We start from the raw sequence: 23,177 nt of genomic DNA, 5'->3' as shown, positions 1-23,177 counted from the left end.
ATTCTCCAAGATAGATCACATAATGGGGCATAAAGCAGTCCTCCATAAATATAAATAAATTGAGATCATACCATGCACACTTTCAGATCACAATGCTATAAAACTTGAAATTAACCACAGGAAAAGTCTGTAAAACCTCCAAAAATGTGGAGGTTAAAAACTACCCTACTAAAGAATGATTGGGCTAATCAGGCAATTAGAGAAGAAATTTAAAAATATATGGAAACAAATGAAAATACAGCAATCCAAAATCTCTGGGACACAGCAAAGGCAGTCCTAAGAGGAAAGTATATTGCAATCCAGGCCTATTTCTACAAACTAGAAAAGTGCAAATTGAGTATCTAACAGGGCACCTAATGGAACTAGAAGGGGAGCAGCAAGAGCACCCCAAACCCAGCAGAAGAGAAGAAATAATAAAGATCAGGGCAGAAATAAACAATATAGAATCTCAAAAAACAGTCAAGCAGATCAATGAAACCAAGAGTCGGTTCTTTGAAAAAATAAACAAAATTGATAAACCTCTAGCCAGGCTCCTCAGAAAGAAAAGAGAGAGCACCCAGATAGACAAAATCATGAATGAAAATGGATCTATTACAACCAATTCCTTAGAAATACAAGCAATCATTAGCGATTACCATGAAAAAATATGTGTCAACAAACTGGACAACCTAGAAGAAATGGGCAAATTCCTAAATGCACATGCACTACCAAAATTCAAATGGGAAGAGATAGAAAGCATGAATAGACCGATAACCAGTGAAGAAGTTGAATCCGTTATCAAAAATCTCCCAACGAATAAGAGCCCAGGGCCAGATGGCTTCCCAGGGGAATTCTACCAGCCATTTAAAGCAGAGCTACTACCCATTCTTCTCAAACTATTCCAAAAAATAGAAATGGAAGTAAAACTTCCAAACTCATTTTACAAAGCCAGCATCACCTTGATACCCAAACCAAACAGAGACCCAGCCAAAAAAGAGAACTACAGACCAATATCCTTAATGAATACAGATGCAAAAATACTCAACAAGATACTGGCAAATGGAATTCAACAGCATATAAAAAATTACTCATCATGATCAAATGGGATTCATTCCTGGGTTACAGGGCTGGTTCAATATTTGCAAATCCATCAATGTGATTCATCACATTAAAAAAAAAAGGATAAAAAGCATATGATCCTGTCGATAGATGTAGAAAAAGCATTTGACAAAATACAGCATACTTTCTTAATAAAAACCCTTGAGAAAGTTGGAATAGACGGAACTTACCTAAATATTATAAAAGCAGTTTATGAAAAGCCCACAGCTAATATCATCCTCAATGGGGAAAAACTGAGAGCTTTCCCCCTGAGGTCAGGAACACAACGGGGGTGTCCACTCTCACCACTGTTGTTTAACATAGTGCTGGAAGTCCTAGCATCAGCAATCAGACAACAAAAGGAAATACAAGGCATCAAAATTGGCAAAGAAGAAGTCAAACTTTCACTTTTTGCAGATGACATGATACTCTACCTGGAAAACTCAATCAATTCTACCAGAAGCCTCCTAGAACTGATCAATGGATTCAGTAAAGTTGCAGTGTACAAAATCAATGTACAGAAATCAGTTGCATTCCTAGACACCAAGAATGAAGTAGTGGAAAGAGAAATCAAGAAACTGATTCCATTCACAATTGCATGAAAAACCATCAAATACCTAGAAGTAAACCTAACCAAGGATGTAAAAGACCTATATGATGAAAACTGTAGAAAACTTTTGAAAGAGATTGAAGAAGACACCAAGAAATAGAAAAACATTCCATGCTCATGGATTGGAAGAATAAACATTGTGAAAATATCATTACTACCCAAAGCAATCTACACATTCAATGAAATCTCCATCAAAATTGCACCAGTGTTCTCTTCTCAAAGATAGAACCAGAAATCCTCAAATTTGTATGGAACCACAATAGACCCCGAAAGAGAAATCGAGAAACTGAGCCCATTCACAATTGCACCAAAAACTATAAAATACCTAGAAATAAACCTAACTAAAACTGTAAAAGATCTGTGTGAAAGAACTATAGAAAACTTGTGAAGGAAATTGAAGAAGACACAAAGAAATGGAAAATCATGTCATACTCATGGATCAGTAGAATAAACATTGTTAAAATGTCAATAACTACCATAAACAATCTACACATTCAATGCAATTCCCATCAAAATTGCACCAGCATTCTTCTCAAAGCTAGAACAAACAAGCCACAAATTTATAAGGAACCACAAAAGACCCTGAATAGCCAAAGTAATATTGAAGAAGAAAACCAACACAGGAGGCATCACAATCCTAGACTTTAACCTCTGCTGCAAAGCTGTCAACATCAAGACAGTATGGTATTGGCACAAAAACAGACACATGGATCAATGGAATAGAATAGAGAACCCAGAACTGGGCCCACGAATGTATGGCCCATTAATTTTTGACAAAGCAGGAATGAGTATCTGATGGACAAAAGACTGCCTCTTTAGCTGGTGGTGTCAGGAAAACTGGACAGCAACATGCAGAAGAATGAAACTAGACCACTTTCTTACACCATACACAAAAATAAACTCAAAATGGCTGAAGGACCATCCAAACCCTCGAGGAGAAAGTAGGAAACAGCCTCCTTGACCTCAACCACAGCAATTACCTACTTGACAACATCCCCAAAGGCAAGGTAAATGAAAGCAAAAATGAACTATTGGGACCTCATCAAGATAAAAAGCTTCTGCACTGCAAAGCGAACAATCAAGAAAACTAATAGGCAACCGAAAGAATGGGAAAAGATAGTTACAAATGACATATCAGATAAAGGGCTAGGATCCAAAATCTACAAGGAACTCACCAAACTCCACACCTGAAAAACAAATAATCCAGTGAAGAAATGGGCAGAAGACATAAACAGACACTTCTCCAAAGAAAACATCCAGATGGCCTACAGGCACATGAAACGATGCTCAGCATCACTCATCATCAGGGAAACACAAATCAAAACCACACTGAGATACCACCTCACACTGGTCAGAGTGGCTAAAATGAACAAATCAAGAGACTATAGATGCTGGCGAGGGTGTGGAGAGACGGGCACCCTCTTACACTGTTGGTGGCAATGTAACCTGGTGCAGCCACTCTGGAAAACAGTGTGGAGGTTCCTCACAAAACTATCAATAGAACTCCCCTATGACCCAGCAATAGCACTGGTAGGGATTTACCCAAGGGATACAGAAGTGCTGTTGCACAGGGGCACATCTACCCCAATGTTCATAGCAGCACTGTCAACAATAGCCAAATCATGGAAAGAGTCTATATGTCCATCACCTGATGAATGGATCAAGAAGATGTGTTATATATATATACAATGGAGTATTACATGGCAATGAGAAAGAATGAAATCTGGCCATTTGTAGTAAAGTGGATGGACCTCAAGGGTGTCATGCTAAGTGAAATAAGTCAGGTGGATAAGGATCGATACCATATGTTTGCACTCATAGGTCTAAGAGGAGATCAGGAGAAACGTAATGGAGGATCATGGGGAGGGGAAGAGGGAAAGAGATTTGGGGGGAGAGAGGGACACACACCTTCAGAGACTATTGAATACTGAAAGTGAACCAAGGGTTGAAGGGCGAGGGGAAGGGGGAAAAGAGGTGATGGTCATGGAGGAGGGCACTTGTGGAGAAGAGCACTGGGTGTTGTATGGAAACCAATTTGACAATAAAGTATTTTAAAAATTTTTTTAAATGTCCTTTTAATTTTTGAGAGAGAGAGACAGACAGAGTGTGAGTGGAGGAGGGGCAGAGAGAGAGAAGCAGACGCAGAACCGGAAGCCGGCTCCAGGCTCTGAGCTGTCAGCACAGAGCCTGACATGGGCCTCTAACCCAAAGACTGTGAGATCATGACCCAAGCTGAAGTCAGATGCTTAACTGACTGAGCCACCCAGGCGCCCAGGTAAGGAAGTTTCTTAAAGGGTGTGTGACAGTTGGTGGACTCCAGGCAAGCAGCCTTGTCAGGTGCAAGACAGGAAAGTGAGGCAGTTTTTACCCAAATAGGGAGAAATAACTAGCCCTGATCAACTTGAGGACAACAGTGGGTCAGTAGTAGCATGAGTTTATAAATACCTGCCTTACTCTCTGGCTCCTGTGAGCTTGTTGTAAATATTAAAAAATAAAACAGGTGGAGAACTCAGTGTCCACACCCAGTTCTCAGGGTATTGGAAGCTGTTAAGGAAGGAGCTGGCTGTTTCCTGAACAAACAGTCCAGTGCTTTAGCCAGACAATGTGCTTTCTCTCCAAAACACACAGGGTTGCACTGAGAGAGAATATTGTGATTTAGGAATTAGGCCAGATGACTGGGAAGGGACAGATGGAAAAAGCCTAAATATTTATGACATTGGAGACTAGAGAGAGATTAATTCCATAAATGAAGACCACAGGTAATTAAAGTCTATTGTGGTTAATCATTTTAATTCTTTGTCTTAAAATATCTTACATAATTTGCTAGTAATATATTTGAGTTTTATCTCTTCTTTGTCTCTTTTCTACCTCATTTTCTGTATATATATCCCTAGAGAGGATATTTGCTCAGATAGAGAAATGTTTCTTCACTCAAAGGGATACCAATAATTGTGTTTCCTGTAAGAACCTCTGGATGAGTTTTTACTTCTGTTCTTTGATTTATTTAACAAGTATTTATTGAATGCTTATGATATACTGCCCTGTTTCAGACCCAGGGAATTCCTTAGTAAAACCAGGCAGACAGAAATCCCTACTGCCTTCATGTAGTTTATGTTCTAGTGGAGGATTATGCATATATTTAGATGTTACATTAGATGGAAATGAGTAGTGGAGAAAAAGGAAATAGGAAAGGAGGATGGGAAGGGCCAGAAGTATGGGGAGAGTGTAATGGAGAAGAGGTTCCAATTTTAAACAGAGTAGTCAGAGAATACCCCATACAGATGTAACATTTGGGTGAAGGCCTAATGAAAATGAAGGAGTTAGCCAAGCAGATATCCCGGGAATGTTGTAAGCAAAGGAACAGCAAGTGTAGGCAAGTCTTGTGTGTTCAGGGGACAATGAGGAGGCCACTGTGCCCAGAGCCAACTAAGGAAGGGAGAGAGAAGGTTGGAGAATTGGTGGGTATCCAATTATGGAGGGTTGTGTAGAGTTTATTATTAAGACTTTGGATTCCCTCTGAGTGAAATAGAAGCCATTTGAGAGTTTTGAGCAGAGGAGAGTGCTGATCTGGCTTCCATTTCATCAGGAACATTCTGAGTGCTCTCTTGGGACTAGAATGTGATGGGAAGGACCGAGAGAAGATCGGATACTCGTCAGGAGACGGTTGAAGTAATGTGGTAGAGAGATGTTGGCACCTTAGGCCAGCATGACTATAGTGAGATGGTGGGAAGGGGCCAGTTTCCAGATGTATTCTGAAGGTGAAGCTAATAGAATTTTTTAATTGACTGGAGGAAAGAGTCAAAGAGGACTCACAGTGTTTTTGCTTGAGCAACTTGAAGGATGAAGTTCCAAGATATAGAAGGCTATGAATGGAGCCAGTTTGCATGGGAAAACAAGGTATCCAGTGCTGGCCCTGGTAAGTTCAGGTGTCTGTTACATTCTGCGTGGAGGTGTCAAGCAGGTGATTAGAGGAATTGAAAGTCTATGGAGAGGTGGGAAGGTCCAGTATAATTGTGTGAGTTATTAGTATGGAGATATTAGACTGCTTGAGATCTCAAGGGAATGGGCTGAGGGTAAGCCTGGCCACTCCAAAATGCCCTCCAAAATGAGGAGGTTTTGAGAAGGAGTGGCCATTAAAGTAGGAGGACATATCCTTGTTGCTTGAAGCAGTTGGTTCCTGGTGGTGGGATTGATCAGATCTGTCAAAGGCAGGGGTGCCTGGGTGGCTCAGGTCATGATCTTGTGGTTCGTGGGTTCAAGCGCCACGTCAGGCTCTGTGCTGACAGTAGCTCAGAACCTGGAGTCTGCTTCGGATTCTGTGTCTCCCTCTCCCTCTGACCTTTCCCTACTCACGCTGTCTTTTTCTCTCTCTCTAAATTAAATTAAAAAACATTAGAGATCTGTCAAAGGCAGTCTGATAAGATGAGACCTGAGGTGTCCACATTGGAGCTAACAACATGGAGGTCACTGGGGTCATGGACAAGCAATTTTGATACAGTGACAGGGGTCAAAGCCTGACTGGAATTTGTTTAGGGAAGAATTACAGATTAGAGGCATTAAGTTGTGGGAGCAGAGAAGTGGAGAATGGGGACAAAAGCATTTTTATTTTAAGAAGGGGAAAGTTCTATCATGTTGGCATAGCTGATGTGAAGAATCCCACAGAGGTGGTGCTGACAATCAGTATGTATCAAAATATCCAGAATTCATAAATTTTAGAGATCATGTGTCATTTGGATAATCGAGAGCAGGCAACAAAAGCAGCAAAGGGCTAAAGTGGAATTTCATTCTTTAAAATGTATTTCTTAAAATTCTATAGAATCATGATTGTAAGGATTGAAAGAATTTTTCGGATGTAAGACATTGGGTGGCTTTCAGAATTTTTATCTGGGGGACACCTTTTTCCAGTGAAATCTCAGAGGAAAGTCCAAACTATATGCAGATCTTAGTGGAGCTGCCAAGATTCCTTTACTAACCCCAAAGCCAACACCGTCTCTTGCAGGTGACCCTGAGGCCTCAAAGAGAACATGTAGGTTGTTCAGAGGAAAGATTCAAAAGTACTGGTTTAATACAGGTACCCTATTTACCAGTAAGGAATCTAGAGGTTAAGATTCTTGCCTCTGGAGAAACAAAATCGTCACTTGAAGACTTGGCGGAGAAGCCAGTTTTCGGAGTTTCAGGACAGTGGACTGTTCGCGTTTACCCTTGGCGCCGGTGGCCGTGCTCCTTGCCCCAGACAGTGCCGGACACTTGAATGAATGAATGAAGCATTGAAGAGGGGGAATTGACTTAGAGAGAAGGAGCATGAGGCCCAGATGTTGCCATACCCAAAAATAAATGCCTCCCTTTCACCCTGTTGGGTCCCCCATTTGGGGCGTGGTTTTGTGCTATAAAACACTTGTGCATTCATTTATGTTAGTCTTACCAGTTGACTGTGGTCCTCATGGGCTGTGTACCTGAAATGCGTTTGGTAAAATCTGGTGGTGGACACATTAAAACTCCTGTTGAGTTTTATGGTTTATGCTGCTTATGTGCTGCTTATATGCAGGTTATTTGCTCAGTGAAGCAAAGTAAGAAGAGAACCTTTATGCAAGGTTAGTCTTGATGAGAATATATTAAATGCTTTGTACTGTCCAGTTACCATTACATTTAAATACATGTATTTAAAACCTAGAGACTGAGAGCCATTAACAGTCTTTGGCAAGGCATACAAGGTTCTTCATGACTGGGTACATGCTCCCTATCCCCCCTGCCTTATTTTCACATACAGAGACCTCCTGTCAAAATGGAAGTTAGAACACCCCAAGGAACCCTACCGCCACCCCACGCCTTTTCTGTATCGTGATTAGTGTGCTGGTTATATGGGTGTTGTTTTTTTTTCCTCTTTGTATAAACCCATTGACCTGGATATCTCTCTTTCTCTCTTTCACCCACCCACATTTACACATACTGTACTGCAATGAAATATTTTTTACAGGGTCAGAGGGTATCAGTCCTTGTGCTTAATATTATTTAATGCCTCAGGTCTCAGTGTTAAGCAGCTTTCTGCCCAGAGGCCCACAAGCCTCCACAGGCCTGGCTCCACTTCACCGCAGACCTTTCATTCGTCACTCCCCTGGGGCAGTTCCCAGGGCAGTTCCTGGTACCCCTTCTGCTGCTAATGGTCCACCCATGATCGTGGTCAGCACGTATTTCATGACAAGAAATGTAACTGAAGTCCTGTTTATACTTATGGGGTTGGAGCTGTCTGTCTGGATTTCTGTTTGGATGATGCCATGGGCAGTCAGGTGTTTTATCAGTGCCTTTAAAATTAGGATTGTGTGGCGCCTGGGCAGCTCAGAGGGTTGAGCCTCTGACTCTTCACTTCATCTTAGGTCATGATCTCAGGGTCATGAGATGGAGCCCCACATTGGGCTCTGCACTGAGTGTGGCAGCTACTTGGAATCCTCTCTCTCTCTCTCTCTCTCTCTCTCTCTCTCTCTCCCCCTCTGCCCCTCCCCCGCTTGCACTCGCTCTCTTGCTCTCTTTCAAAAAAAAATCAATAAAATTCGGATTGTGATAGATTTAGAATTCTACAAACATTTGATTCTCACAGAGATTTTCTGCCTTAAAATAGGATTTATATTTTTCTTGATTAAAAAATCATACTTAAAATTATCAAGGAACTTATAAATTATTAGTGATCCCAGCACCCAGAAGTAGCCACTATTTATATTTTGATCTGCATCCTTTCAAACCAATTTCTCATGTGCATTGCATATATTGATATACCTTTTTTGTTCCTCAAAGTATTTTAAGGTAGTTTTTACTTGCTTGCTTTTAGTACTGTGCTAACAAGTTAGTAAGAATACCTCCTCAAATTTATATACAGAAAACCACAGAAATAAATTCATTCATTAATTGGTTTTAAATACAAAAAGGTAATAATGCTGTTTGCAAATCCAAGTCCTAAAGGACTTTTACTGACTTTTAAAATGTCGTGTGGTGTTTCGATGAAAGTTGGACAGTGTTTAAAGCTGCTCCAAAAGGTAATTGTAGGACTAGAAGTCTAAAGCCTGAAAGTACCTTGGACTTTTAAAGAGCACATTTTTCACTTATGTTTTTCAGATAATTTCAGACACATTAAAATTATCTTTTCAGCACCACAGTGGGACTGATAAGCCATATCATAAAATGGATTGAGTTTAAAAAAATTTTATTACTGTCTTTGATGGGAAGCCCTTCTACGTTAATCTTATTATGTGGGCCAACATCCTTTTATCATGCCATATTCATCTTTTTGAAGGACAACTATGATTTCAGTAGTACCATTTAAGATTTGACTTTTATTAAATGCTTGTGGGTAATTTCATTCATTATACAGAATATAAACCTTCTAATTAAATTCCCCTTTGTTCCAAATTTATAGCCAGGAGAGTCAGCTCTGTCTTTGAGGGAGGGGAGAGAGCATCAGTGATACAGTATCTTTACCTGTGACTTCTGGCATGCTGTGTAGGTCGCTGTATGACATTAGGGGAGGCACACACAACTTCTGTAGACCTCTTCCCTCAGATGTCCAGAGAGATCAGTGTTGCTAATATGTAGATATTAAGTTCCATACAGGTTACTCAAAGTGTGTTCATTGCATTGAACAATTTTGTAGGAGAATATGCATATTATCATCCGTATGCCATTCACATACTGTCAAAAGCTGACATTTGAGAAGAATAGCCCTAAGGATTAGCTTTTCATTTCTGAAGATTCTCAAAGCCGTATCTTCATAGTTTGCTAAATCACTGCTTTCTGGTGCTGTTTTCTGGCTCCAGTACTCTAACTTCACTGAAGGCTGATAAAGAAAGAACCGTACGGGGAGCCCTTTCCCCTAGTTGACAAAATTGGTACATAAAATAGCTTCCACCCTGGTGTAGGCACCCCTTAACGAAAGCCGTTGTGGACGTTTGTAAGTCTTAAAAGCAGGAGCAAGTCTGTTTCTGATTAATTGGGACTCCTGCCGCTAGCCAGGGCTGGCCGCCGTGCCTCTGGTGTCCGGTCTCGATGGCTGCTCGTGCTTGGACTTCGTTTTAGTGGCCGGTTACTAGAGCTCTCTTACATCACAAAGTTGTTCTCTTTTCTCTTGCATTGTTTTCCTTCATGCTTTTTGTCTTTTACTCATTGATTTTCATTTTTATTGGACTTTACCTTGTGGGGGAGTAGGCCTTGTGTATATAGATCAGTAAAAATATTGTTGTCCACTTTCTACTGGGAAATGTAAACTTACATAGGTTGTGGTAAAATTGTTTATGCTTATTTTAGAAACCTATTAATTCTTCACCTAGAGGTCACTAACAGCTAAATTTGATCTCGCTGATTCATAATGTGAGTACACTGAGAAGGCCCCCATTCCTGAGAGCAAATTCTAGATTTGGTGTCAGAAACGTTGGAGCCAGAATCACTCTCAGTTTTCAGGTTTGTGAAGGATAGAAGTGTGAACTGAATGAGCCGATGTTGCTGTATGAATTTTAACTGAAATAGCTACCATAGACTACTTTGCCAGTTCACAAAAAGGCTGATTTTACAGCTGTGATGGAATACTGTATCTAGGTCCTTATTTTGTGACTGAGATTATACATGTGAAAACTAAGGCTTTACAAAGAGTGTACGGAAAATTGAAAACAGTGTTTTGTTCGCTGCCCGCACCCCCGTTTTATTGATATATGATTGGACATGTAACATCACATAGGTCTGAGGATACCGCATGTTGATTTGATGCATACTGCAAAGTGATGACTGCTACAGCGTTAGCTAACGCCTGGGTTAGGTCACCTCTCATCTAAGGTTCCTTGTTTCCCACAGCACAATAACCGGGCTCTTAGAGGACCGCTGAACACACCGGGCTTCCGGATAGCAAAGGGTGGGGGAAACGGCCTTGCAGAGGGAGTCAGGATCAAGTGGAAAGCCTGCCTGTCACCAATTGTGTTACCTTAGACAGATGTTTTACTCTGCACTTTTATTCCAACTTTAGCATTAATCTTTAACGCTTAAAAGTGTTTTCTACATCACATCAAGAATAGAGTAAAAATTTTAATCCAGTCATTTTGATTCAAGTGGCCATGTAATGTAAAGACCTTTAGTTTGATATTTAGCTAATGACTCATCATTGAGAAGATTTAGATTTTATGAATTTGAAATTCTGTTGGTTGATGTTGATGTTTTCCGTAAGAACTAAGACTTTTTTTTCTAAGCAAATTAGTAGCAAAAGCCTTGTTAACACATCCTGAGTAATGTTAAAGCTACTTAAGAAAACAAACTGTTTTGGGGCGCTTGGGTGGCTCAGTCTGTTAAGCGTCCAACTTTTGCTCAGGTGATGATCTCATGGCTCATGAGTTCAAGCCCCGTGTCAGACTCTTCGCTGACATGACAGCTCAGAGCCTGGAGCCTGCTTCGGATTCTGTGTCTCCCTCTCTCTGTTCCTCCCCCATTCCCACTCTTTCTCTCTTTCAAAATTAATAAAGATTAAAAAAAACTTTTATGTGAACATCTTCATTACAAAGGAACCTTACACATTCATGAAAGCACACTTGAAAACTGAGAGGCAGTTCTGGAGAGAGCCTGAGACCAGAGGTAGTGGATTTGGACACAGTTGAATTACGCCGTTTATTAGGTGTTCAATTATGGGCAAGCCACTTAATCTCTGAGTCTTAATTTACTCATCTATGAAATGGGAATAATATCTACCTAATTATTTCACAGGGTTTTTATGAGGCTCAGATTAGATCATTCATTTATCCCATAAATACGTGATTCGCTGAGTGGCTCTTACTTGTTGGGCAGCACTCTAGATGTGAAGCATATAAAGAAGGAAAATATGTCCTTGGAAAGAGTTAGAAAATATATTGGTCACTTCTCACATGATTAAAAAAAGCCATGGTGTAAGCTCTTTGAAGAGGGCTTGCTCTTTCATCTCTGTGTTTCCATGTCTTAATACCAGGCACATAACAGAGAAGGGGCTAACTATTGATTATATAAATGAATGAATCACATAATTCATTTCCTTGAAAACATTTTGTTCTCTGGACTGGGTCTCCCTTGAACAAGTTGAAACGAGTCGTGTGGGTGTGACTTCATGTTCCTGCTGGTTTCAAGTTCCACACAAATGAGAATGTGGTAATCGTACCTGAGATCCTTTCAATCCACAGCAATGGTTAATCTTTGAGTTTGAGTTTGATGCAATTTAGGTTAGTGTTCCCTTTATTCCAATTACCATTTCAACAACATCAGCCTGTTTTTGGCTGATGTCCTTTTCATGTTTGGTACTAATTGAACTGTAATATTTCTTTTGGAAAGTAAGATAAATTCTTTTCTTGACATCTCTTTTTTCCATTAAAAAAAATCACTTCATAAATGTGATTTCAAACAGCTGGATTTTAATGTTTCAGCCTTATGGGAAGAGTGTTTGGCATCAGCAATGTTCCTACCACATGGCTTGGATCACACTCTGTGCACAAAGTTTTTAACCTAGACCCTGTGGCCAGCGATGAACTTGTAGATGTGCGTTTGGGCTGTGTTCACACACTGTTCTAAACTAGGTCAGGGGGTGGGCTAGTGTCTTCTATCCTCTTTGAAGAAAATGTGGGCAAATGAAGAATTGTAATATCCTTTTCATACTGGACCATAGAAATATTTTGAGGATTTAAGTTCTGTCTCTTTGCAACAGGTTATTCTCTTTGCAGCCTCATTTATTGTTAACATAGCTGGAGGAGGCCTTGGTGTGCTGATGCCCAGTCTTTTATTTGAATTATGGAATTTTAGAGTTGAAAGGACCTATGATTTGATCCAGGCCTGCCACCCATATTTTAGACAGACAAAACAGAGGTGAAATGAAGAGGCTATGAGAGTCAGCATTGTAGCAATCTGAGATGCTTTTCCTGAAGTTTTCTTTCAACCCAGTTATGTGGACATACTGTGTAAGTTCTGCCAGCTTCTGTGGGTACTCCTGAGAGAAAGTTCACAGTCAGAATGCAAGATGATATTCAGTGTAAGATATGCATAGATTTTTATGTGCCCATGTATATATAATTCTATAATTTCCATTATCCTTAAATGCTTACTTTGATAGTAATGTGTTAAGTTTGCAAATTTATTTCAAAGTTTTATAAAAGTAAATTCCATTTTCATATACTGATTTGTAGAGATTTCAAGGATCCCATGTTTGTGGCCTATAGGGATTTAGGCTGGGCTCTATCACATTCGGTAAGTTACTCACATGGCCCTTGGCATTGATGTTTCTTAGGTAGCAGAGAGCACACATTATTTTCCTGTGATTTACATCATAAAGTCAGTGCTCCCCCTGCTTGCTATTAAAATAGGTTTTACTGAGACACAAGGTGAATGAATACCAGAGAGGTTAAATATTTTGCCCAGAGCGCCATGATATCCAGTGACAAGTTGGAAATAAAATATCTGAGCTTCCTTTTGTTAGGCCTGAGCTCCCAAGTTCTGCTGGACTTCTGCTGCTGCTTCTCAGGGTCCCCCATGTCCTTAGAGGTTTGGAAAACTGCCACAGATGTTTTTGAGCAAAATAAGAGCCCTATATCTATGACTTCTTTTTTGCTGGGCAGGTCATGGGAAGAAAGCACCTGTGTTACTCGTTTTGTTTTATAGAGACATGGGGTGAGTGATGTACAGCGGGCTCCAGAGTGCCTGTGGGACATGGTCTTGTGTATTTCATAGAAGGAAGGTCCTTACCAAGATAGCCCTCTCTGAGTTCAGTTTCTTGGGATCTACAGAAAGACCGATCTCCCAAACTATCATTGCACAAAAATGCACAAATGGGGGGAAAAAAATTCAAGAGCATGAAGCTTGTATTGACTACTTTATGCTTTATATTGTACTTTTTCAGAGTGCAAATTCACCTGCACCAGCGGTAAATGCTTGTATCTTGGTTCACTGGTCTGTAACCAACAGAACGACTGTGGGGACAACAGTGATGAAGAAAATTGTCTCCTGGTAACTGAGCATCCACCTCCCGGCATCTTCAACTGTAAGTCCCTCCTACTTCCTTTGGTACCGTTATGTTGGATGTGTTTTTGAAATAAGAGGTGAGTTCATAGGGAAATAAAAAGGATATTGATTTTGGATTAAGAAAAGAAATTTTATATTTTCACAAAGGAAATGTTTTTGTTCTTTCAGGATAGAAAGATGGTGTGTCTAAAAGTGGGAAATTCATTCTACTTTCAGAGATGGCCAGTGGCACTGTGTTTTAGAATAGGCTTGGCTACTTATTTTAGAAACACCAACAGGATTATAATAAATAATATGTTGATTTAATATTCATGTCAGTTTTGTAGAAAGTTTTAGAGTAATTCAAAATAATAATTTGAAAATAATTTTAAATAAGCAAAGAAAGACATGTGGAGAGTTCATAATTAACCACGTAATTAAAATAAGAAAGTAGAAGAATTTATATGAGACTTGAAAAAAGCTCTGATCATGTATTTTTCTGTTTGGTACTAGACGGATAACAAATTGAGGTGTTTACATGTATGCATCCCAAGGCTGTGGCTTTGACCATTTCTTGTACTGGAAAAGGTGAAATCAGAGTTTGAAGTTCATTCATTTTTTTGATCTCATAGTTTTTATGAAGAGGAAGGAATAAGAAGGCAGCTCTGAAACACTACTGACCTTCTCCTAGAAAATTTGCCTTATCTTTTCCTGTGTTTTCTTGAGCTGAGTGAAGTGAGTTGATGAAGAACATGTCTTTGCAATAGCTTATCCAGGCAGGACCCTACTGAGGGTCCTCCTGAGATCATTTTATGAAATTCAGCTTCTCTCCCCAGTTTTACAGACATTATCTTGAGATGTTATATTTGTTTTTATTTACAGATTTAAAATTTTGGATATGGCCATCAGACAGCATAAATATTGATACTATAATGTGAAATGAGAAGAGATTTTTAAAAAGAAATATTTTTCTCTTTCCTGCTGTGTTTTTGTATTGAAGGCAAGCTCAGAAAGTGGCCATACCTTGTGAGTTTTAAGGCCTATTCTTATTTATGCTTGCTAAATTCAGGAGTCTAATAGTGTAATAGTTTTCTTCATGTCAGTTTGCATTTTCTTATACTGAGTGTTCTCTATACTTTGAGAAGACAATTTAAGATTAGGAGTGTGCTTTCCTGATATTTGTTCCTTGTGTCTTCACAGGAGCAACATCCATAGAGATGTCTTCAAAGCTCTTGTGCTACATCTTGGTTAGGGAGAGTAGAGTTCCTTTGACTTCTCAGAAGCAATAATTGAGTAGCCTTTGTGGTCATAAGTACTGTAATTTGCATAATGCAGTTTGCTTGGACATAGGAAAAGGATCCCCACAGTGAACTGTCCTGCCTCCTTCAAGTCTGACTTTTGGGTTAGGATCCTGGTCATGGCACTCACCTAACAGTGGGGCAGCTCTGTGACTATCTGCAGAGTGGGGCATGAGAATGGATATTGTGGGGATTAAGTGGGATGGTCTGCATAAAGCACTTAGAGTCTTGCTGGTCCTAACACTTAATGTAGGTCAACTAGACGCAAGCCAGGGGGTCTTAGAAGGAGAACAATGTAAAGGCAATTTCTTATTTTGTTTTCTCTAGACTTGAGTAACAGCAAACATATTACATGATAGACTACAGAGAGAAAATTACAACTGTGTGGTACTTTGACTGGTTTGGAGAGTTCTATGTGAAAAGCAAGCCATCCAAACCTTTGGTACTCTAAGCTGGGGCACTTCGCAGACTATTACTCCGTATCTTGAAGGTGCTTCCCCTTCTCTTTAGGATAATTCAACTGTAGTCCTCTTATTGTATTGAACCCTCTTACCTCCCCTTCCCCTCGTCCCTTTCCCCCACCTCTTTCCCCTTCTTGTTAGCATTCTTTTCTGTTCTTTAAAAATGTACTTTTCTTGAAGTTTATTATTTTTGAGAGAGAGAGAGAGAGAGAGAGAGAGAGAGAGAGCACGCAAGCAGGGGAGGGGCAGAGAGAGAGGGAGAGAGAGAATCCCAAGCAGGTTCCATGCTGTTAGTGTGGAGCCCAACACAGGGCTTAAACTCACAAACTGTGAGATCATGACCTGAGTCGAAATCAAGAATAACCAACCAAGAATAATCAACTTAACCAACTGAGCCATCCAAGCACCCTTTTTTTTATTCATTTTTTAACAATGTGAGTGCTTTAATTTTGCTTAAGGCAAGGTGAAGGAGTCACACCTATAAATGTCTCAACATTGCCCGGGCAGCTACAAAAGTTTGTCCTAATAGGAATCTTAAGATCTTGTTGGCAAGCTGTTGGTCCTTGCTGTTCAGATATAACTAAAACTTGTGTCCTTATAGCTAAAATGGGACATTAAGACAAAAACCAGGAGGCATAAGGACACAGAGTAAGACTGTGGCTGTGATTTGGGTTCAAGTTTCAGCTTAAGGAAGTGACTAAACCCCTTTAAGGCTTAGTTTCCCTATCTATGAAATGGGAATAGTGCTCTGCCATATAAGGTTGCTTTGAGAATTTAAGTGAGATGATATACATGAAATGTATCATTACTATCATCATCCCCTCTCATGGTGTGGCCATTTCTTGGGGAGCTGGACCACCATGACTTTGTATCCTTTGTCTCTAATGTCAGGTCCACTCTTCATATGTTATAGAATTTTTCGCGTGTCCAAAGGTGAGTTCATCTTCACATATTCTGGATGTTTCCTACCTACTCTGTCCCCTCCTCAGCTGAGGGCTGCTTACTCTGATCTGTCTAGCAGCCCCTCTGTGCTCCTTTGCCCCAGTTCTTCACAGGCACCGAGAGAACTCAGCCCACTTGTCATATCAGGACTCCTGCTCCGAGTTTGTTGTAGCTGGTGTGTTCTTTGTAGTCAGGAGTCTTGGGGAAAGGCTGTAGCTTTCCCACTCTTTGTTGATGCTAGAAGACGATCTAGAATGAATTTATTTTTCTCCCTATACCCTATTGGGCAAGAATATAAACAAAGGGTATGTTTCTTTCTGTTAATAGCTGTGCAATGAGGCTTAGAAGCTCTCCATTTGAAAGTGGGTTTTAATAGATCTCCCAATACATTTCCTATAGCAGATGGACAGTCTGATGTTGAGGCTCGCCTTCCTCTCTACCTTGAGAACTTGAAATTTTACAGGAACTCTTGCCTATAAAATGTCACATCCCAGAAAAACACATAGTGCTTCCTCCTTGTTACTATTTAAGAACAAGATCTATTTACTTGATTTGCTTTGTTCCCACCTGAAGGAAACAGTGGTCTGCTATTTGATGTGCTTATGGTAAAGCAAATTGGAATCTTCTGGATTTCCAGATGAGTTAAAATCAGTTTTCTGTCTATGTATTAGCTCTGGGCATGCACCGTGGCTCAGAAGTCTTGGTCATCTCTGTCTCTCACTTGATTTTTGGTAAAATTTACCATGAATTAAAGTTAGAAAGAAAATATTACTGTCATTTCTGAAGTCAGTAATACTAATAATCATGGAGGCCTTTGTAGTAAGTGTAAGTAGCTTTTCCTGTCAAAAACTGTTGTTGGAACCTAGACTGAGTGGTTTCACCTGCTTGTCTACTTTGCTAACTATGGTTAGACTATCCATTGACTAAGACTCACTTATTTTCCTGTTAGCCTCAAAGGATTTTGCATAGATGTGGAGGACTGTGCTGGTGTTGATGGCCTCACAGGGAAAGAGTTTTGTTGGATTCATTCTTTTTTTTTTAAAGAAGAGGAAAAATGCTATCAGCCTAAATTGCCAGTTTTTCACATATCTTTTCTCTTGGGTGCTACATCAAAATATTGTACTCATGAGCGTTAAAAATACAAATTATATAAATAAAATGATTTATTGTATAGAAAAATAGACTTATTTTTAAACAGATTATTATATTTACAAATAAAATTATTAAGTGCCTTATTTGATCATTGTATCAGGAACTGTGTGGGATGAAGGAAAACATAGATCCTGTTATCAAGATACTCATAGTCAAAGAAATGAAAGATAACTAAATATGAACACAGGATAGTGAGAGCTAAGCAATTCTAGTATTTTTGGTTCAATAGTTTAGAGAGAATTATTTTGGCTGGACTGGTAGTCATGGTGACTTTGTAGAAGAGACATGCTAGGTGGCCTAGAGAGGACAGGGTGTGAGGGCCAAGAACAGCATGAGCATGGGGAGCATAAGGGGTAGCAGGTAGCCTGAGATGGGGTTGGAAAGTGGATTGGGCCCATTGAGAAAAGCCAGTAAGTCTTGCTGTGCTTTCTGGCCATCTCTAAAAGACAGACTGCCTGTGGGTCTGCTGCGCATGTGCAGGAGGGAGCTGCACAGCTCACTTGTTCTCCTGAGTGATGGTGGCATTGCCACTCCCAGACACTCAGTGAACTCTCCTCTCTGTACCAAGCCAACTGTTTCCTATTACACTGCATTTTCAAAGCCACTGTGCTCCATCTTGGTTGGGGAGAGGCAGAGTTCCCTTGACTTCCAAGAAGCCTTGGAAAGAGCTGTGTACTTTGGAAGTTTTGGCAAGAACAGGCCTTCCTTAAGCAATCACTGCTGAGGAATTCATGCCACTAGACCTTAAGAGTAAGCCCAAAGTTGAAACGAAGCCAGCAGTTCAATCAGAAAGACTTTCACTTTCAGGTCCAATAGAATTTCCAATGAACTGAGGGGGTCTGCTTCAGGAAAAGTGGGAGTGGAGGGGCTCCCATCCCCAGTGGAGGGGGAGTTGCTTCTTTCTCCATAGGTGGTCTCATAAAACTGAATCTCCAAATCGAATGAACTAAAGCTAATAACGTGTACCCAGTGAAGCCAGGATTTTAACTTCAGGACTTTTTAAGAACGAAATTTTTTTGGCCCAAGGCCACTTAGGGTAATAACAAACAAATATGATAAAGTTCAACATACTAAAATCTGAGCTGAGTATCTTTCTTCCCAGACCAGCTGTTCTCACAGTTCTCTGCCCTCACCCCGCAAAGGGACCAGCACCTAGCCTCAAGTCATGTTTAGACACTGAGCTACACTACCTGGTACTTCACCTTTGACTGTTAACTTCCTACTTTCCAAGTATGCTTGTTTGTTTGTTTGTTCGTTTGCTCAGTTTTAAGAAATAATTGACATACAGCACTGTGTAAGTTTAAGGTACATAGCATAAGGACTTGACCTTACATATATTGTGAAATGATAACTGCAGTAAGTTTTAGCTAACACCAAGTATTTCATATTTGGGACCAGCCTTGTAAACCATGTGGAGAACTTATCACAACCAGGCTTCACAAAGACCAGACCTTCCCCCCCCCCCCCCCCCGTAATTATTTCAGTAAACATTAATCATCACTACTGTCATCAAATATCCTGTCAGGGTTCATATTTCTTTAATTATCTTATAAATGTGTATGTTGTTTTGTTCTTAAGTTTTTTTGAAAAAATATTTATTTTAAATAAGTTCTAAGGCCCAACATGGGGCTCAAACTCATGACCCCAAGGTCAAGGGTCACACGCTCTACCAACTGAGCCAGGCAGGCACCTTGTTTTGTTCTGTTTACAGTTTGTTTGAACCAGGATCCAAAGAGGCTCCAAAAATTGCTCCAAGATGGATTGATATTATCCTGAATACTTTTTTACTTTCTTACATAGTGTAACTTTTTGGTATAAGGGTCTGGATTGTTTGTTCTAGAGGGTTTCCATACTCAGGATTTTGCTGACTGCTTTCCCATGAAGTCACTAAATGTGCTCCTCTGTGCCTTCTAGTTCCTGTAGTTTGGTAGTTACATCTAGAGTTTGGGGAGATTTAGGTTTGAATGTTGTGTGTGTGAACTGGGTTCATAGGTGCCATTGTCTTCCATCCAGAGGCTCATCCTGTCTAGTTGTCCCTCTGTTATATGATTATCATTAGTAATGAGGGGTTGCAAAATAGTCATAATCTAATGCCATCCTTTTTTCTTCACTTATTAGTGGGGATACTTGTATAAAGAGAAACTCCCCATCAACTATGTGATTACCATGAAGTAGATATCATGTAGGATCAGTTTTCTTAAAAATGAGAAAATTTCCTCTCACCCTTCATAGGTAACCGATGAGAATTTCTTTATGTGTCATTATGAACTGATGTATTAAAACATATCTGATGTATATATGGAACCTTTTGGGAAACCCCCTCTGGTGCGCTTGGGTGATTCACCTCCTAGGTTTTATCTGGAATTCTGAATCCCAGTGGCTTGTTCAAACACATACAACTCTAGGAATGGAGGGTCTGTCCAGTTCCCCGGTGCCCAGGAGCCTCATGAGCTCATTCCCTCATGCCTGTTCTTTCATCTCACCCATTTGACCCTCCCTTTCCCTCCCTTGCACTCTGAACTCCCTACACCCCTGTGCCTCTGAGCCCAGCACTTCTCTGTTGCACCCACTATGTGGACTCTGGGATGTACTCTGTTCTCCAGCTCTTCCTGAGAAGCCTTTAGCTGCCAACAGGCACCACACCTTGACTGGACATGGCCTCCACTTGGGCAGGGCCCTCAGCATCCCTGAGAATCCTTGAAGTTCCCCACTTGGAGCCCTCTATTGCTTTTCTCCACACTGCTGTGCAGAACTTCACTGCTTGCTTCTACCCTGCTTCCTTCCATTCCCTGGATTACCTTAAAGTGCATTCGGAAGACAGCTAGACACCCCCTGATTGCTTCCTCTATAACCCCTTTTTACTAACCACCACTTGCTCCTAGCTACTTTTGCTGGCTCTCTTACTCATTGCCAATTCCAGTGGACTTTTTTCCATTTCTGATTTTACTAGTCTTTTCTCTGCAGTTGACAAGGTTGATCATCTCCTTTCTGAGATTCTGTTCCCTTGAGGGTCACAGGATCTGCAGCTGACTGGTCTCTGGACACCTCCAGCTGTTCCTTCTCTTTGGCAGCAACTCAGTCCCCCAGGTGCCAGCCTTGGCTTATAGTTCTCATTCCTAGCCTTTGTCTGGGTAATACCAGACACCACATGGGCATCAAAATCGTGCCCATATTCTTATCTCCAGCCCAGACCGATGTATCCAACTGCTTATTGGGCCTCTTCCAAGCCTCTTAAGCCCTGAGCATCCAAAGCTGAAGCAATGATGTCTCCCTCCACCTCAGACCAGTTTCTTATTTGGTGTTTTTTTTAGAATTTTGACCATCTGCCAGTTATATCCAGTTGGTCACCCTTTCTAATCCCCTCCCCAAAGCCAGAGACAATTTCTCCTACTTGGAACACTGCAACACATTGTGCCCTTCATAAGGTGCTGTCTGTTCTGCTTGATCATTACATGTTTACAAGTATAGTTCCTACTAGATATTGATCTTTTTGAAGGCAGGGGCTATGCTTACATCTTTGGAAGCCCTGATACTCCTAACATAGCATGAACTGTACATATATGGACACTTGAAAAACATTTATTGAGTTAAACTGAAAACCATTTGTTCTTCCTCTACTACTTCTCAGCATGCTGTAAACATGACCTTCAGTGAACAGGATGTATAAGGGTTTCTGCTATAGCTCCTATGCCCACCAGAGCCCATGGTATATTTAGCATATGGTGCATGGTATATGCATATGGTGCATGGCATATATAGCATATGGTGTGTGGCATATATAGCATATGGTAATAGGCATATCTAGCATGTAATACATGGAATATATAGCATGTGGTTCATGGCCCTGTATGTATTTGCTGAGTGAATTGATGAACATGATTATTTTTGAAAACTCAAGTCTGACCAGAGGATGCATAAAATATCATTTTGCATGGCCTAGTGCCCTGCTAGTAGAACTGAAGAGTTAAAAATATCTGTACAATCCTGGCAGCCCAAATGACAATACACAGAAAGAGGTGATAATAAGGTCTGCCCTCCCAAATTGTCCGTCATTACAATATATATTGGGTTACCATAAACACCCAAACTAACCAGACTATAAGCCTACTCTGGGCTTAGTGTAGTGTAGTTTAAGTGTAGTGTTTATTCTGTAATCAACAGTATGATAGACTTTTACTGTGCTTTACTGAGGTCAAGGTTTCCCAATATAGCAACCCTTGGGAGATAAATCTTTGGCTTCTGGATACCCTCATACTTTATATGAAGGGCTTGTTCATGCCAAGCCCAGAAGAAATATGAAATGCTTCCTTCCAGGCCCTCAAGAAATGTGAGTGTGTGCGCTAGAGTGTGTGCAGTCTGTGCATGCTTGAGTGTGTGTAAGTAATGGCAATGCATCTCAGTGTGGGCGTGGTGTGTACCTGATTAGTCCTACCAGGGCAGGTCCCAGTTTCATGCCAGTGTATCTTTAGCACCCTGGGGTTCTTATTGCTCCTGGAAAACACATTCTCCTGTGGTCCCATAAACTGTGATTGGGCTCCCAGGCTAGCCTTACAATTTGTTTAAAATACAAGGTATAGGGGCAGCTGGGTGGCTCAGTCTGACAGCTCGGAGCCTGGATCCTGCTTCAGATTCTGTGTCTCCCTCTCTTTCTCTGCTCCTCCTCTGTTCCCACTTTGTCTCTCTCTTTCTCTCTCTCAAAAATAAATAAATATTAAAAAATTAAAATACAAACTATAGTATCAGGTCCTGAGTTCTAATCCTGTAGTCACCACTCACTTACTGTACCTTTAGGCAAGTCACTTATCCGCTTCCTGTCTTGACTTTCTTATTTATAGATAAAGATGATAATATTGGTATTTCCTTCAAAGGGTTCTTCTGAGAATTTCATAAGATAGTTTAGGTAAAGCAATTACAAAAATGCCTCGTACACAGTAAGTTCTCAGTAAATATTATTACATTTATACCCTGTTTATCTATTTGCTGTCTTTTAAAATTCATTTTCAAATAATTGTCAAACTTAGAGTAAAGTTATAAAATTTATTCTTTTTATCATTTTGTCCCTCTATATTAACATTTTAATTTTTTTCAGACCCAGTTTAGAGTAAGTTGAAGACACCATGTCTCTTTACCTCAAAACACTTCAGTGTGTATTTCCTAAGAAAAAGACACTCTTCCATAACCATGATATAGTTACCTAAACCCCGCAAATGTAATGTTGACACAGTCCTGTTTTCCAATATAAAACTCAAATTAAACTCGTGCCAGTTGCCTCAGTTGTATTCTTCATAGAATATTGTTTGTGTCTCTCAGCAGAGGCTCAGCAGGACAACTGCTTGTGAGGAGGCTGTGCGAGGACACCTGTCGCATCCCTCCCATCTTAATCTGTTCATCATCTTGAATGTTGAAAAACGGGAGTGCACACCGCGTGCTCACTGACCCTGTTTTTTTTTTTTTACCCATTTCTGGTTCCCATGTGTTTCATCACTCTTTATTCAAGAGGAAGTATGAAAACACTGCTCTCTTTCTCTGATGACCGGTGGGTACAAAGAGTTTATCTGAAGGCCTGCAGCTTCAGGGGTAGAGATGAGGTAGGCAGAAAGCTGCCATTACTGAGTGCCAGCTGTTTACATGCATCATGTCATTCACCACAAAGCCATCCTG

The 23,177-nt window shown here is 40.4% G+C and overlaps 1 protein-coding gene across 6 annotated transcripts in view; it reads left to right on the top strand.

Annotated features, from left to right (window-relative positions):
- Positions 1 to 23,177, top strand: part of LDLRAD4 (low density lipoprotein receptor class A domain containing 4) — a 420,255-nt gene that overhangs the window by 211,710 nt on the left and 185,368 nt on the right. For all 6 annotated transcript variants that reach the window (XM_029921392.1, XM_029921393.1, XM_029921394.1 and 3 more), the window contains one exon: positions 13,563 to 13,703. In XM_029921392.1, the coding sequence (XP_029777252.1) occupies positions 13,563 to 13,703 (141 nt within the window). The remainder of the gene's footprint in view (positions 1 to 13,562; positions 13,704 to 23,177) is intronic.

The sequence above is a fragment of the Suricata suricatta genome, chromosome 14 (assembly GCF_006229205.1).
Source record: "Suricata suricatta isolate VVHF042 chromosome 14, meerkat_22Aug2017_6uvM2_HiC, whole genome shotgun sequence".
In the NCBI taxonomy this organism is placed as follows: Eukaryota; Metazoa; Chordata; class Mammalia; order Carnivora; family Herpestidae; genus Suricata; species Suricata suricatta.
This window is presented reverse-complemented; position numbering and strand designations above follow the sequence as displayed.